This window comes from Poecilia reticulata, linkage group LG19 (genome assembly GCF_000633615.1).
Source record: "Poecilia reticulata strain Guanapo linkage group LG19, Guppy_female_1.0+MT, whole genome shotgun sequence".
In the NCBI taxonomy this organism is placed as follows: domain Eukaryota; kingdom Metazoa; phylum Chordata; class Actinopteri; order Cyprinodontiformes; family Poeciliidae; genus Poecilia; species Poecilia reticulata.
In genome coordinates, this window is record NC_024349.1 from 22,690,090 (window position 1) to 22,704,981 (window position 14,892).

Consider the following 14,892-nt stretch of genomic DNA (forward strand, 5'->3'; position numbering starts at 1 on the left):
ACACACACACACACACACACACACACACACACACACACACACACACACACACACACACACATCTATATGAAAAGCCAACTTTGCTGCACATAAATCAAATTTTATTTCACTTATTAAACTTGGTTAAATATGGCAATGGTTTTGAAAGAAAGTGAACCAAAACCGATTTTATAACAGAATAAAATTGTTCAACTGAACTTAAAAGAATTAAAGAAAACTAGATACCTTTCTTTTAATACAGCAAACATAAAAATCCTTTGAAAGTTTTGGATCTACAATGAAAAACATTCCTTTCCTACAAAAAAGAAAAAAATGGGACCTTTCAGTTTTTATTTGTTTTTTTCTGGCCTGTTAGTCCTTCTGTAGCGCCTAGATACATTTAAACAGAAAATACGAGAACCAAAAACTGACCGATTTCATCAGCCATGGCAAAGCCCTGCACAGTGGTGATTGGAGTCCGTTTCTTCTCCTCCAGAGCTTCAATGGTCTCACTGTCGTTCCTCAGGTCCACCTTGGTACCCACCAGGATAATTGGGGTCATAGGGCGGTGACTTCTCAGCTCTTGAAACCACTGCAGAAGAAAACAGGTTGTAAATAGCTCAGAAATAATAAAAACATTTCTCCATCCACCTTTTGGTATCTTATATGTTCTATTGTCTAAAACCAAATATAGAAATGTAGATAAACTTTATTTCTCAAGTAGACATTGGGTTGTGTCAACGACGGCCCTGTTTTCTACTTAGTGGTGAGCAGATGTGAACATCTGGCCTTGTTGCAGAGAGCAGGCTGTTCTCACCTTGGCACGAACATTCTCGAAGGAAGATGGACCAACAACAGAAAAGCAAAGCAGAAACACGTCCTAAGATGGAAGGAAGTAAAATAAAAAACATTCATAAAAATCTTTTAACACAAACTTTTTACAGTTTAATGTAAACTATTGAAAACTCTGTTGGACTTGTAATGAATGTAGTGTTTTGCAAGTAGTTATGTTAAGGCTCTAACATTTTTTGTTTTTTACTTAAATATGTTTTTTGGACAATGTGTGCTACAAAGCAGCATTTACTGTGTTAGAAAATAAAGTATAGGAACAGTGGTGCCTGAGTTTATTTTGTAATCGTGTTATTTAGCTTCTGTAGCCAAAGTTCACATTGCCAAGGTTGTCCAGATGAACACTGGTGTTAATATTCATCAACCTCCTCCTCTTCTTCTCCCATGATGGAAATAGGATTTGATCTAATCATGCTCCTCTTGAAATCAACAATCATCTCCTTTGTTTTGTTTACATTTAAGATGAGATGATTATTCCCACACCATGACACAAAGCGCTCCACCAGATCTCTGTACTCAGCCTCTTGTCCATGTCTGATGCACCGACAACTGCAGAATCATCTGAGTGTTTCTGTAGATGACAGAAGTTGGACTTGTGCTGGAAGTCTGAAGTGTAGAGAGTGAAAAGGAATGAAAAGAGTCCAGAGCCCTGTGGTGCTCCTGTGTTACTGACACACTGTCCTTCAGTCTCACAAACTGCGGTCTGTTAGTGAGGTAGTCATAGATCCAGGTGATTGTTGAGGCCTCCACCTGAGTCTTCTGGAGTTTCTAACAGAGCAAATCAGGCTGAATTGTGTTAAATGCACTAGAGAAATAACATGATCCTCACAGCACTGCCTGCTTTGTCCAGATGACAGTGGATTTATTGAAGCAGGTGTATGATGGCATCTTCAACTCCAATTTCACAGCGATTAGCAAACTAGAGGGGGTCATGAGTTTCGCCAGGACTCTCCAGGAACTTCATGATGTGGAATGTCAGGGCAACAGGTCTGTAGTCGTTGATGACTGATGAAAATCAGTTTTCTTCGAATCAGCCAGCATGTCTTCGCTCTTCAGAACTCTTGGGCTGACACCATCCGTACCTGCAGCTTTGTTCCATTTTAGTCTCTCCAACTGCCTCTTCACTTGACTTCTAGATACAGAAAAGTGAGAGGAAGGGAAGAGAAGGCAAAGGGAGCATCAGCATCTCCTGATTTGGTTGAAGACAAACTTGTGGAAGCAGAAGAGTCCATAACTGAGGTGGAAAATAGGACATCTGATGTTGTTCCCTCTTCACCAGGGGGTTTGTATTCAAAGCAGAGAAAAACAAGATTATGATCCGATTTCCCCAGAGGAGGTCTTGGTTTGGAGACATATGTATCCTTGACATTAGCATAAAGCAAATCCAAAATCTTGTTTTCCTGGGTGGAGCAGCTGACAAACTGGTGAAAAGTTGTCTGAGTTGAAGAGGCATGATTAAAATCACCAGATATTGCCACAAATGCATTGGAGTGTTGTGTTCGTATGTTGGCAACAACAGAACTGATGACATCGCATGCATTATCGGCAAGAGCTGAGGAAGTAATGTAAACAGCTGCCAAAATGAACCCTTTTGGTAAATAATATAGTCAGAAACTTACTGCCAAGAGTTCAATGTTTGGTCTGCGGAGACGACACTTCATCATCATCATCAATTTAATTTATAGCTTCACAGTAACATGTCCTGGGTGACACCATCTGTTGTTCACAAACACTGCTAATCCACCTCCCCATTCTTTATAACTAATCTCAATTATGTCAATAGGCAGTAATCATTATGTCAAATAATGATAAACCATTATGTGACAATTAATCATAAATCGATTATTTGTTTGCATTCCTACTTGCTACCACTAGTGTAAGCAGACATACTGAACATAGACCCACCGTCTGAGGGTAGGCCAGAGGCCTGAGTCTGTCATAGTCCGCTTGTCCTGCTGTGTCCCACAGACCCAGGATCACTGGATTCCCATCCACCATTACATTGGCAGAATAACCATCAAACCTGGAGGAAAACAGCAAATCGTTAGCTTTCAGTGCAAACTGTCTTTGACATAGTGTTCCACTTATTCTCTTGTACTATATCTCTGTATCTGTCTTGTTTACTCAAACTTTACTCAGCTCTCTACTGAATATGACCACATCTGGTCAGAAGTTGTCGTGGTTTGTGCCGTGTTGGACTTACACTGTGGGGATGTATTCTCCAGGGAAGGCGTTGGATGTATAACTGATGAGCATACATGTTTTACCGACAGACCTGAGGAGAGAAATAAGACAATAGTGAGAGTTATAACTTAATAAGAGTGTCCTCTAATGATGGCTGACCATTCTGATGTAGTACTGTCCATGTTTGTCTGTATTATACCCAATGTTTTATACCAATCACATAGATTTATCAGCTCATATTTTCTTCTTCAGGTGAGGAAAGAAATGACTGTAATTCTCTGGTTTTTCTGCCTCGCATTAGGAGTCTGTTTACAAGTGTGAGTGAGAAGGATACCAGTCTGCACTCAAGGAGGGAAGATTCTGATTTGGTTTTTTTCCATTAGTTCTAACTACTCTGTACGACTCGACTCGTCTGTCTGTAGTTACAGGGTTATAGGTTACGTAGTCACTGTTGCGTCTCCAGTCCAGGCTGTTGTCCAGATTTCTATTCTACAGAATTGCTCTTTTATATCAAGAAATAGTAAGTAAAGTTTATTTATAAAGCGCTTTTCACAGACATAAAAATCACAAAGCGCTGTACAATATTAATCGACCTTAAAACCACACAAAACATGAAACCAACATAGGAAACACAATAAAATCAAGAGATAAAAGCCTGGGAAAATAAAAAAATGTTTTAGTTGCTTTTTGAAGCCTCCAGAGTCAGCAAAGCTGCAAGAGCCAGCTGTTCCACAGCCTTGGGGCCACTGACTGAAAGGAACCGGAACAACCAAAAGATTCAGCCTTTCAGAACAAAGACCATGAGCAGCAGAATATTTAGATTAAAGCTGGCAAAGTTAATCAGGAGCCTGGCCATGTAATGTTCTAAATGTCAGCACAAGTACTTTAAAACAAATTCTAAAATCAACTTATCATATATATCATATGATTAAAATGTTCAGGCAAAACTGTTAACAATATTGACTCAAAGTAAAACTATGAGAAGCTTAGAACATCAACTGCCTAAGCCGAAGAACATGCACAAATTTTCCTTCAAGTCTTCTTGTTTACAAAGACTAGAAATGTTTTTGGTTTGTATCAATGCAAACATGCTGAATTTAAACACGAATGATGTTTCAAATAGCACACTAACTTTGAATCTAGATCAAACACTGAATAAAGTGAGAACAAAAATCTAACTTACCCATCTCCCACCACCACACACTTAATGTTAATCATATGGTGAGTTAACCTGGACAAATGAACAGGAGGTAAAGTAAACCAGAGTCCCTGTGTTGTCTGAAGTGCACAGCAAACTAAGTGAGCTGTTGTGGAGTTTCTGGTTTCTGTCTTGTTACAGGAATGATCAGTTCCTGTAACCTATTCATTTACCGCCAACAACAGCCTGAGAAATCTCTGGAATTCTGACCAGGTGTTGCTGCTGGTAAAGGTGACACACTGAATATGGGATTTTCATTAGTTGTCAGTTCCAATCAACAATATATGAATATATGAACATGAGAGAAATATATTACTAAGATCAACAAATGTGGCCCAATGTGATCAGACACCATGATGTGAACATGTTGATTCTGTGTGGCAATTAATTTAATTTTTCATTGTTTTCTATCATAATACACTTTTCTTAATCCAGCCTAGATTTTATGGCAGGTTAGTTTTTAGTAACTGATTACTGGGGGAGTGACCAGTAATCAGTTACCCCCCCCCCCAGTAACAACTCTTTTAAGAAACTTGTTACTATGAATAACATTTCATTTTTCCTTTGATATTAATTAAGTATTTTTGAACTGTTTGTTTCAGATGGATTCCAAACTACAACTTCCATTAAAGACTCTAAAATATTGTTGAAAAAGTGACTCTGCAGGTTTATTTATTTATTTCGAACATGATAGAAGAATAAAATCACACACAAGGAATGCAAAATACATTTTTGTACTACAATAATCTTAACATGCTTGAAAAGGAGTAGGAAGGAGTGAGAAACATATGAACTCCGACCCCATAAACTCGTACCATATTTTCAGATGGACTCATAAATCAGATAAAAAAATAAACATAGGTTAATTAATGTTCCATTTTATTTGGGTTTAAATACGTCGAAATATATATATATATATCCATCCACACACTCATATGCGTTAGCCTCAATTTACACACACATTAGTGCTGTCTCTCACCCATATTTCTATATCTTGTAAAATGACCTTATATCAACATTTTAATTGTATTCATTTTTGACTTTGTTTTAGCTCTTCATTTAATTTGTTCCATAATTTTACCCCATGAATTGAAATGTAAAAGTTCTTTCTTGTTGTTCGTAAACTACGAATCCTTAAGTTTGACTAACCCCTCAAATTAAAACCCCTTCTCTTTCAGACATGTTCTGAATGAGCTCAGGTAGCAGTTTATTAGATGCCTTAAACATAATTTGAGCAATTTTAAACTTCACCATATGTTCAGATTTGAGAATTCAGAATAAAGGGTTTGTGTTCTCATAAACATTGACATTATGGATGGTTCAAAAGGCTCGTTTCTGTAGGATACTCTGTAGTTGTACACAACTTTTGTAATTAATTCCCCAATGCCTCTGAACAATATGATAAATATGGCGAAATCAGAGTTATTTAGAATATAAGATGATTATACAGAATGTTTAGTTTTTGCCAGGATTGATATGTTTCTACATAGTTGATTCTGTAAATGTTTAATGAGGTTTCCAACTTTTGTCATCTATTATTACACCAAGAAACTGATTAACATATACCCTTTCCAGAGTTACACCTTCTGTCTGAACTTGAATTTGAGTATTTTTGAAACAGTTTTAAAAAAAAACATGATTTAGCCTTCTCCAAATTTAGCGATAATTTACTATTGTCAAACCGTTTCTTTAATTCACTGATTTCTGAGGTAAGATTTTACTGGAGACTAGAATATTTGTGTTGTCAGCAAATAACACAAATTTTAATACATTAGACACTTTTGCTTATGTTGTTTATATACGAATTAAATAAAACTGGTCCCAGTACTGAACCTTGTGGTACTCCACACACAATCTTTGGGCAATCGGATTCAATATTTCCCATCTTCATAAATTGTTTTCTGCTCTGTTCCCAGTTTTCTTTTAGGTCCGACCTAAAAGAAAACCGGAAGCAGGTTTTGTCACCATGTTTTTGAAAAAGAAATCACATCCTTAGTCAGTTTGAAAGCAACCAGAAAACAGGAGAAAAGGACAGCTGGACATTGTTTACACATTAAAATGAAATTTCACATCTTCTCTGTTTGTAAAGACGATTTTTGTGGGAATTCTGACTCATGGTCCACATGGATCTCCATCAAACTATCTGGCACCTCTGTTTTTTCTGGACTTTGGGGGGCAGCATGACCGTCCTGATGGCCTCATCAAACACAGCCTTGAGGCCGCGCTGCGTCAGAGCGGAGCACTCCAGGTACGTCACTGCACCTGGTTTCAGCACACAAAAAAATTTGTTATCACATCTATGCATCACATTGTGCAAAAAATGTATGGATGGATTTTGTATATATACTTACGTGCAAATTTTGTAAATAGATATGGACTTTCAGTTTTTTGAGTTCCCAATTCTCCAATGACGAGTTCAAATCAAATAAAAATATAAAATTTATACGGTGCTGCACCACTAGAAAAAGTATTACAATATGAGGTATTAAAGCAATTCATTGACATCATTAGGGCTGCACAATATATCTCAAATATTTATATCACACTGTAGTGCAATAATTATGGACCAACATATTCCAAGTGTTCTGACCTTTATTTTCCATTCATGTAATGCTTAGCCTGTCGGACAGAGGGTCACAACAGACATATTTGACATCAACTAAAATGTTAAAAGTCACAGAGTGATGGAAGAACAGGTGAGAAAGAGGAAAGAAAAAATAGGCAATATTTACAAATATTAAAAGAAAAGTTCACTAGGGGACAAGGGTGTTAGACTGGTAACCTATCATTGGACCTAAGAGTCCAATGATGAAACGGTCAAATTCACCTGAAGCATTTAATCTTCTTCCTCTTCTCAGACCCAGAACGAACCTGAACCCATGCAGATCGGCAGACACAGCCTTACTCCTGAAGAAAGAAAGAAAGAAACTAATATATTCCAACCTCTGTCCTTACTGTGGCTCCCCGGGTCATTACATTGTGGTCATTACATCCAAAAATTAAGCCAATAGGTCGAAATCCCAAGGAGGAGTTTGTTAAAGTTTGAAGTGTGTAAAAGTGAAAAATGGCCAAAATTTGTCCTTTGACCCAAAATGGCTGCCTCCTTGAACCTCCAAGAGGCTTTTTGTCTTGATTTAGCAGGAGTGAGGGTGATCTGCTTACATACCGAATTTGAGATATCTACGATCTGCAGTTTGCCCCATCTCGCGCTAGAGAATCTGTAGAACAGTTTGGCCATGCCCACTTGCGGTTTCACTGGAATCCCAAAATTTTATATGTCGGAAAAATAAGAAATCCTGTGATTACAATAGGCCTTCACAGCGCTTTGCTGCTTGGACCTAATCAAGGATAGAAAGGAAGAGAGACAGGACATCAGGAAGAAACAGTGAAAATAAAATGAGGCAGGACACAAGGATGGAAAGGAAGAAAGCAAATGGCATAAGACACAAGCAAGGAAGGATGGAATGACAGAACCTGCAACCTGAAACTATTATTAATCTATAACCCAATTTAGAAAGAAAGATAACATTTCTATTCTACAGAATTGCTTTTAAATCAAGAAATTATCAAATGATTAAAATGTTCAGGTAAAACCATTACAGTATTGACTCAAAGTGAGAAGCTTAGAACTTCACTGAATTAAGTGAGAATAAAAATCTAACTTACCCATCTCCCACCACCACACTTAATGACATTCATCATAAGGTGAGTTAACCTGGACAAATTACCAAGAGACAACATAAACCAGAGTCCCTGTGTTGTCTGAAGTGTACAGCAAACTAAGTGAGCTGTTGTGGAGTTTCCGGTTTCCGTCTTGTTACAGGAATGATCAGGACTTCCTCTTGATTTACTGCAAACAGTGGCCTGAGAAATCTCTGGAATTCTGACCAGGTGTTGCTGCTGGTAAAGGTGAATAACCAAGCTGTTTATTGTGATTCTTAATAAAGAAGTGTCATTTTAGGGAGAACTTGCCAGATCAAATCAAAGTTTTGATGAATATTTTTTGAAACTTCGACCAAAATGATTTTTGTTTTCCTGTAAAGGAACAGTTCACACCATACTGCCACTACAAGCTGGTAATGCATTTACTAGTATCATTTAATATAGACATGAAATTAATATTCTTTGGAAGAATCCTGTAACATTTTCACAAAACACAAATCCAAGAGAGCTTTGTAAATACTTTATTTGCTTAAAAAAACCACAACACTACATAAAGATACTGCTGTACTGAAAACGATTACAAAGTGTCCAGAATTCATGGCTCTTCAGAGAACCTGTACTAGTTTAGTTTTTCTCGTATCAGTTGGGCAGCATTAGGCATGGGCCGGTTACAGTTTAGAAAAATTATAGTTTCCAAAACCGCAAAACATGTTCCTATTAAACCATTCTTCTAATTACAATGGAGTCATTTTTGCTAAGTGATTGTGACCTGAGTTTTCTTTGGCGAAATAGAACACAATAGCACCGCCCCCTCCCCAACGTGTTGCTGTGTTGTCGGGTTAGCTGGCAGGAAAAAGGACCCCAGTTGAGCTGGAACCACAGGTGGCGCTACTGAGCACCTTTATGAAGTCAAAGCCGTTTTAAAACAGTTTGGGTCCACAAGCAGCCAGCAGACAGTCACACTGACCAGCTCGTTTTTACTCCCACCATTACTGAAGAGCAGCTGGGATAAAGCTATCAAAGTTCAGCTTTCAACTGGACTTCTGCTCAAAGTCTGATTAGTAATGTTGTTGCAGCATCTTAGATAGAATAAAACAGCTTTGTTATCATATGTAATTTTTGTTTGCAACAAAACGTGTAATTTGAATCAGTCTGAGAATTTCCAACCAACCCATGTCTAATTTTTATTCAATATTAAATGCCTAACACTAATGAGCTCCACCCATCAGATATCACAACACTGACTCACTTCTGTATACCTCGGAATAAAGCATGAAAAATCACAAACCTTCATGACAACATAAATATGTCTGAAATAATAATAATAATAAAGATAAATGCAGTGAATGCAACTAAAATACTGTCCTCCAGGAGTTCGACTCCTTTTCCTTCTGTCAGTTTTTGCGGGTTATGCGTGACGTTGCCATGTCCTTCACATGTTGAAATAAGGGGTGCACCGATAAACTGTCACATATTTCCTCAATTTTTAAGAAAATTGGCAGACACTCAGATGGAAAAACCGATCTTATCTGCCTCCGCAAAAAAAAAAAAATCAGCTGATTTTTTGATATGAATACCTATATATTTAATCGCTTTTCAGACAATTGACAAATTGCCATCTGTCAAAACTGGAATTGGCAGTTCAAGCTTTTAAAGATCAGAGAGAAAATCGGTGCGACCCCAAGTGAGAAAAACAAACATTAAAACTAAAATATGATCAGCAATCTGGGTTTCTGCAACCTCCATCTGAATGAAGTCATGTAAACAAACCAGTCTGTCGAGCACAGCTAGCAAAACAAGTGACATTTTAAAAAAAATTAAATGTATCTAAAAAACATTTTTGCATAAAGTAAAATTCAATAAAGGCAGCAGGAATCTTAGTGTTCAGGGCAAAGTGAAGCACTGGAACTTCTTCTGTAAAAATCTAGTAATATGACAAATCCACATTCAAGTAGTGTTTCTTCACTGCATATGACAAAAATACATGAATATTTTTCATAAAATTTCCAATTGTATTCTTACCCTCACATCCTGAGGGCTTTTCAAAATTGACCATGTACTAATGGATCTGAAAGAGCCAGATGTCAGCAACCACACGGACATCTGGTTCCACTCATTAAAAAAAGGGGGAAAAAAGAAGCTTTACTGAGATCTATGAAGATCTTTCAGATGGAAGTCAGACATAATACTGCTTCCAAGAAGCAGCATCTCCAGTCAGGGCCACTGGAGGTAGAAAATTTCAAGACTCACCTCAGAAATTTTCGAGAAAAAATGTGGACATTTCTGAGTTTCAAAAGTTGATAATGTTCGACTTTTGAAACTCAGAAACTTTGTTTTTTTTCAGAAAATTTCTGGAATTAATCTAAAAATTTCAGAGAGTTTAGGTGGAAATTTACTCCTGTTTCTTATTTTTCCCCTCCTATGTACAAAATGCTCTGATCCGGCGTGGTAGAAAAGCTAGTTGTAGGAACCTKTGTGCYGTTTCTYCTTCATCCTGGCTGTGTGTTCTGATCCGGACGGGTCTTCCTTACAGTACAGTGCACTTCCTCCTCCTGGGCTTCTTGGTGGGCTGGGGGCACAGGACCGCCCTGATGGCTTCATCGAACACCGTCTTAAGGCCGCGCTGCGTCAGAGCAGAGCACTCCAGGTACTTCACTGCACCTGGTTTCAAACAGCATCACAATCCAACTATTAACATATTTCTCATATTGGTAGAGGAAAAAGGGAGACATTCATAATAATTGCTGGAAAAGCAGCAAGTTGCACAGATCTATAGACCTGTCACAGGAATTAATGTTGCTGGTTGATAAATTGTGCTGATAATTATTACAAAAAATGATATTATTTTGTGGTCATTTCCAAGTAATATGTTGATAATGTCAGAATAATGCAGAGTTTACCCTCTCAAATACTAATAAACTTCAGTTTGGTAAAAAACATGCAACACTGGACCTGGAAGACATTTTAAATATTCAAAGTAAAACAGCAGCCAAAACAATAAATAAAACTAAAATAAAGCTTATATACAATCAAAAGCATAAATAAAATGGATTATGAAGCCTCCAAATAAAAATGCCCTTTAAAAAAATATTCATGATCTTATGGGAATTATTAAGCTCATTTTAATTTAGTGTGTGATTAATTGATCAGTTGCTTATTGCAAAATGTTTACAGGATTAAATTAAATTAATTTTGTGTCTCTGAAATGTGTGTGTCATCCTGAATAGTTCATGTGTCGTGTTCATGTTACTTTAGCTGTGCAGCCATCATCACTTAGTGTTTTAATATTGAACGATGAACAAATGGTCGAGAGCTGAAGCTCTGGAAGCTTCCAATGAGTTAGAGAAATAATAAAAAGTTATTTCAAGCATCCAGCATACTGAGGTGAGAAAAATCATCAGTGGAGATAATGCCAAAAGTAATCATGTTAATTATTGGTCATTGATGCAAATCTGAGTCAAAGGTTGAGTAAATGCTGGCTCAGTAGTGACAAATATGACAGTAAAAATTGGTCTGGGGTGTGTGAAACAAAAACTGACTTATTTCCTTAGCCATGGCCAAGCCCTGTGGATAAATGATGGGAGAGAGTTTCTTCTCCTTCAGCTTTTCAATGGTGTCCTTGTCATCCCTCAGGTCCAACTTGGTGCCCACCAGGATGATTGGCGTCTTGGGGCAGTGGTGTCTGACCTCTGGATACCACTGCAGGACAACACGGGAAATCACTTGCAGAACAGGAAGTATGAGGGTGCTCCATTGTTTGATTAATGCCAAGCACACGTCTGTTCATTATTAACAATATTCCCTTAAAATATCAATTTACCGTTTCAAGCTACACTCCATGCTTTGCTTCTCATTGGGGGGACACCGATAAGTTGATTTCCTTAATTGGCCGATGTTTACAACATTCATCTATATTCTGCTAATGTCGGAATAACAGTTTTGCAATTGTGATGTTTCCATTAAATAAGAAATTTAATTAAAATCACACGTAAGTTGTTTACACGGCAAGTCATTAAAACTGATATATTCATAATTCAGCCACCACTTCCTGTCGTCTTCTTTGTTGTTTTCAGCAGTAGTAACATCTGGTTGATGATCACGACTCATGATGCAGGAAAAGGTTTTTCCATTGTAGTTTTGTAAAACTCATTTCAATCGGGCCTCATCCTTACACAAAGACTTTTTATAGAAAAATGTGGGGGGGTTTCGAAATTGGCGAGTTTTCATCAAGCAGATTTTTTTTTCATAATTTCAATTTGCGCAATATTATGTTCAACTGTAACGCACTGTCCCCCTTTAAGCTGCTGTGAAAGAGGGCTGACTGATGGAGCTACCCACATGTGTGGTTAATAATAGTCACCCAACTGTTGCTAACTTAGCATATATTGAGATATAAAAAGAAATTCTTGTCATCCAAATTCGGAATTGGCAGGTCAGTTTTCTTAAAGATCGGCGATCTTTAAGAAAACTGCAATCGGTGCAGCCCTAGATCCATAACGCAGCCCAGGCTCTTCTTACCTTGGCCCGGACGTTTTCAAAGGAAGCTGGACTGACGAGTGAGAAGCAAATAAGAAAAACGTCCTGGAAAAAAAACAAAAACAAAAGTAAAAAACTTGATTTAAAAACGTCACTGAAAGTATTCATACCTTAATATGAGAAATCATGTTGTTAATCGAGTTAGAATACATAGAATAGAATAATAATGACATAACAGCACAAATCAGGACTTATTATATTGGTTAAATACAGAGTGACTGTCTCTCTCTGTCTCTTGAACAAAGACCAGATTGTTGTGAAGACAAACGGCATAAACAAGAGCTGCTTTTTACTCCATCTTACTGTTCTCCAGACTCTATATTATTCACTGTACTTGTCTGAGAGGGAGATTGTTTTGTTAAATAACTCCGAGTGAAGACAGTGTTCTCTCTGGCAGTGGCTAGCTAATACAGATCTGTGCAGGACAATGGACAGAGAGGGGTTGTGTGTACGCTCACTGTCTGAGGGTAGGACAGCGGCCTCAGCCGGTCGTAGTCCTCCTGTCCTGCTGTGTCCCACAGACCCAGGTTCACTGGTTTCCCGTCCACCATCACGTTAGCAGAGTAGTTGTCAAATCTGCGAGGAAAGAGCTGAAAATGAGCTTTCAAGCACATTCCTGCTGACCAGAAGTTTACTCTAACACATTTTAGGTCCATCACATTAAGAATGACCAGAGTAGAGGAGTGTGGGACTTACACTGTGGGGATGTATTCTCCTGGGAAGGCGTTGGTGGTGTAGCTGATGAGCAGACATGTTTTACCCACAGCCCTGAGGAGGCAGAGAGAGAGAGAGAGACAGAGCTGAAGAGAGAGAGAGAGAGAGAGAGAGAGAGAGAGAGAGAGAGAGATTGCTACAGTAAGAACAGTGGATTTCATAAGCAGCAAAAAGTATTTCTAATTCAGAGACTAGGAATTGGGAAACACAACTTGTATTGGTGCTCCAGGTCAGGACTGGAACTGACCATTATTTTTAGCGATCGATGATTCTGACGATCAATCGGATTAAAACAAATGGCGCATTCTGCCGAGTTTTCATTTTACCTCCTAAACCTTTTTTTTTTTTTTTTTTACACAATATGAAAAAAGAATTGTATCTTAAATGCAAAACGTAATTTTTTTTTGTCGTTTTGGCTTATTGCTCTCAGTGTTGTTCTTTTAGCAAAATGAACCAAACCTACCTATAATAATAAATACTATTTAAAATTATTTTATTTTGGCATGATTCTAACATCTCTCCGTTTTGTTATTGCTGTGGTTATTAGTGCAATTTATTTTTAAGGTGAAATACACTTAAAGACTTTCTGCACATTATCGGACACCTATTCTTACCGCTAACCAGTCAGAACAATGTTCAAAAACTCACACATGGCAATATCTAAAAACTAAATTAATTATAAATTAGCAATATAAATTATCTCAGAATTTCACCTGAATAAACGATTACACGCTTTTAATCTACAAACGTGATATTGGATTCATTTAGAAGTTCCTTTCAAACTCCGTCAGGTGCCACGAATTTGACATTCAGCTTTTATTAAAAAAAAAAATGTTACTAGTCGCCCACTTTTGCTTAAAGTGATTGCAACTCAAACGTTAGGAGTATAAATAGTTCAGATATATTGACTTAAAAGGTATAAAGTAGCATGCTGCGTCTGATTGAGGCCAAATCTGCGACCCGGCTGGACGGACAGCAGCCACCACAGCAGCTGTCAATCTATCTGGGACTGTTAGCCGCTAGCCAACTGTTGCTAACTGGGTCAAACAAAAAACACAATTTTTAAACTTTAATTCTACAACCTACGATTCAAACTCTAACATTTGAGGTTAGAATGGGAATAGAGATGTAAATTAACTCACCCGTCTCCCACCACCACACACTTAATGGCCTGCATTGATCCCAGTTAGCTGGTCAAGCTAACAGCAGCTAAATTAAAGCAGTCTGCTTGTGCTGCCTGAAAGTGCAGCGAAAAGAGAGATAATAACTCCGAAGTGATTTATAAAAATTCTACATAGAACGAACTATCTGACTGTCCGTGTCTGGTCAGGAGCAACACCCCAGTAAAACTTCGGAGATGTTAAACGCACAGACAACACCCAGAAGAAAAAAAAAATCGAAGCAAGAGTGAAGGAAAAATACGCCCACGGTTTGATTTGGAAACTGTAGATCCCTGGAAGTCTTATCCGGTCCGAGCCGAATAATGGTCAAAGCCCGCCCTCTAGTGGTTATTATTTGTGTGACACACAGCGATTGTCAGTTCTCAGAACATTTGCATTGTTTTTCTTTATCTTCAAAACCTAAACAGAATACCTAAGTATGGCAACCAGTGGTGAAAGTAGTTTTAAATTTTTGTGTTACTGACATCGTGGAGATTCCTACACACGTCTACATCTTGAAATAGCACCTGACCCAAACTCTTGCCCGAGTTTGGGTCAGTTTGGGTTTTTTGTTCTTGAAATCTGCCTTTGAAATACAATCATGAAGCC

The 14,892-nt window shown here is 37.9% G+C and overlaps 1 protein-coding gene across 2 annotated transcripts; it reads right to left on the bottom strand.

Moving 5' to 3' along the window:
- Window positions 1-258: 258 nt before the first annotated feature.
- On the bottom strand, window positions 259-14,595 carry LOC103481976 (ras-related C3 botulinum toxin substrate 1-like). 2 transcript variants are annotated; one of them, XM_008437840.2, is made up of 9 exons: window positions 14,266-14,595; window positions 13,106-13,177; window positions 12,868-12,985; window positions 12,392-12,454; window positions 11,413-11,572; window positions 10,410-10,534; window positions 797-859; window positions 412-571; window positions 259-295 (listed from the first exon to the last, which is right to left on the bottom strand). In XM_008437840.2, exons 1-9 carry the CDS (start codon window positions 14,298-14,300, stop codon window positions 273-275), a joined length of 819 nt encoding a protein of 272 aa, XP_008436062.1. In that variant the 5' UTR covers window positions 14,301-14,595; the 3' UTR covers window positions 259-272. The 2 variants fall into 2 exon arrangements, with proteins under 2 accessions (XP_008436062.1, XP_008436061.1); XM_008437839.2 differs by lacking the exons at window positions 10,410-10,534; window positions 11,413-11,572; window positions 12,392-12,454; ... (1 more) ...; window positions 13,106-13,177; window positions 14,266-14,595 and adding exons at window positions 2,734-2,851; window positions 3,032-3,103; window positions 4,196-4,414.
- Window positions 14,596-14,892: the final 297 nt, after the last annotated feature.

What these genes read in the sequence shown, in the direction of transcription:
- LOC103481976 (XM_008437840.2), bottom strand. Translation starts at nt 14,300, where the DNA reads ATGCAGGCCATTAAGTGTGTGGTGGTGGGAGACGG. An exon ending in CGCTGTCCTACCCTCAGACA is followed by an intron (nt 12,455 to 12,867) that starts GTGAGCGTACAC and finishes TTTTTTTTCCAG; the next exon opens with GACGTTTTTCTTATTTGCTT. An exon ending in TGCCATGGCTGATGAAATCG is followed by an intron (nt 296 to 411) that starts GTCAGTTTTTGG and finishes TCTTTTTTGTAG; the next exon opens with GAAAGGAATGTTTTTCATTG.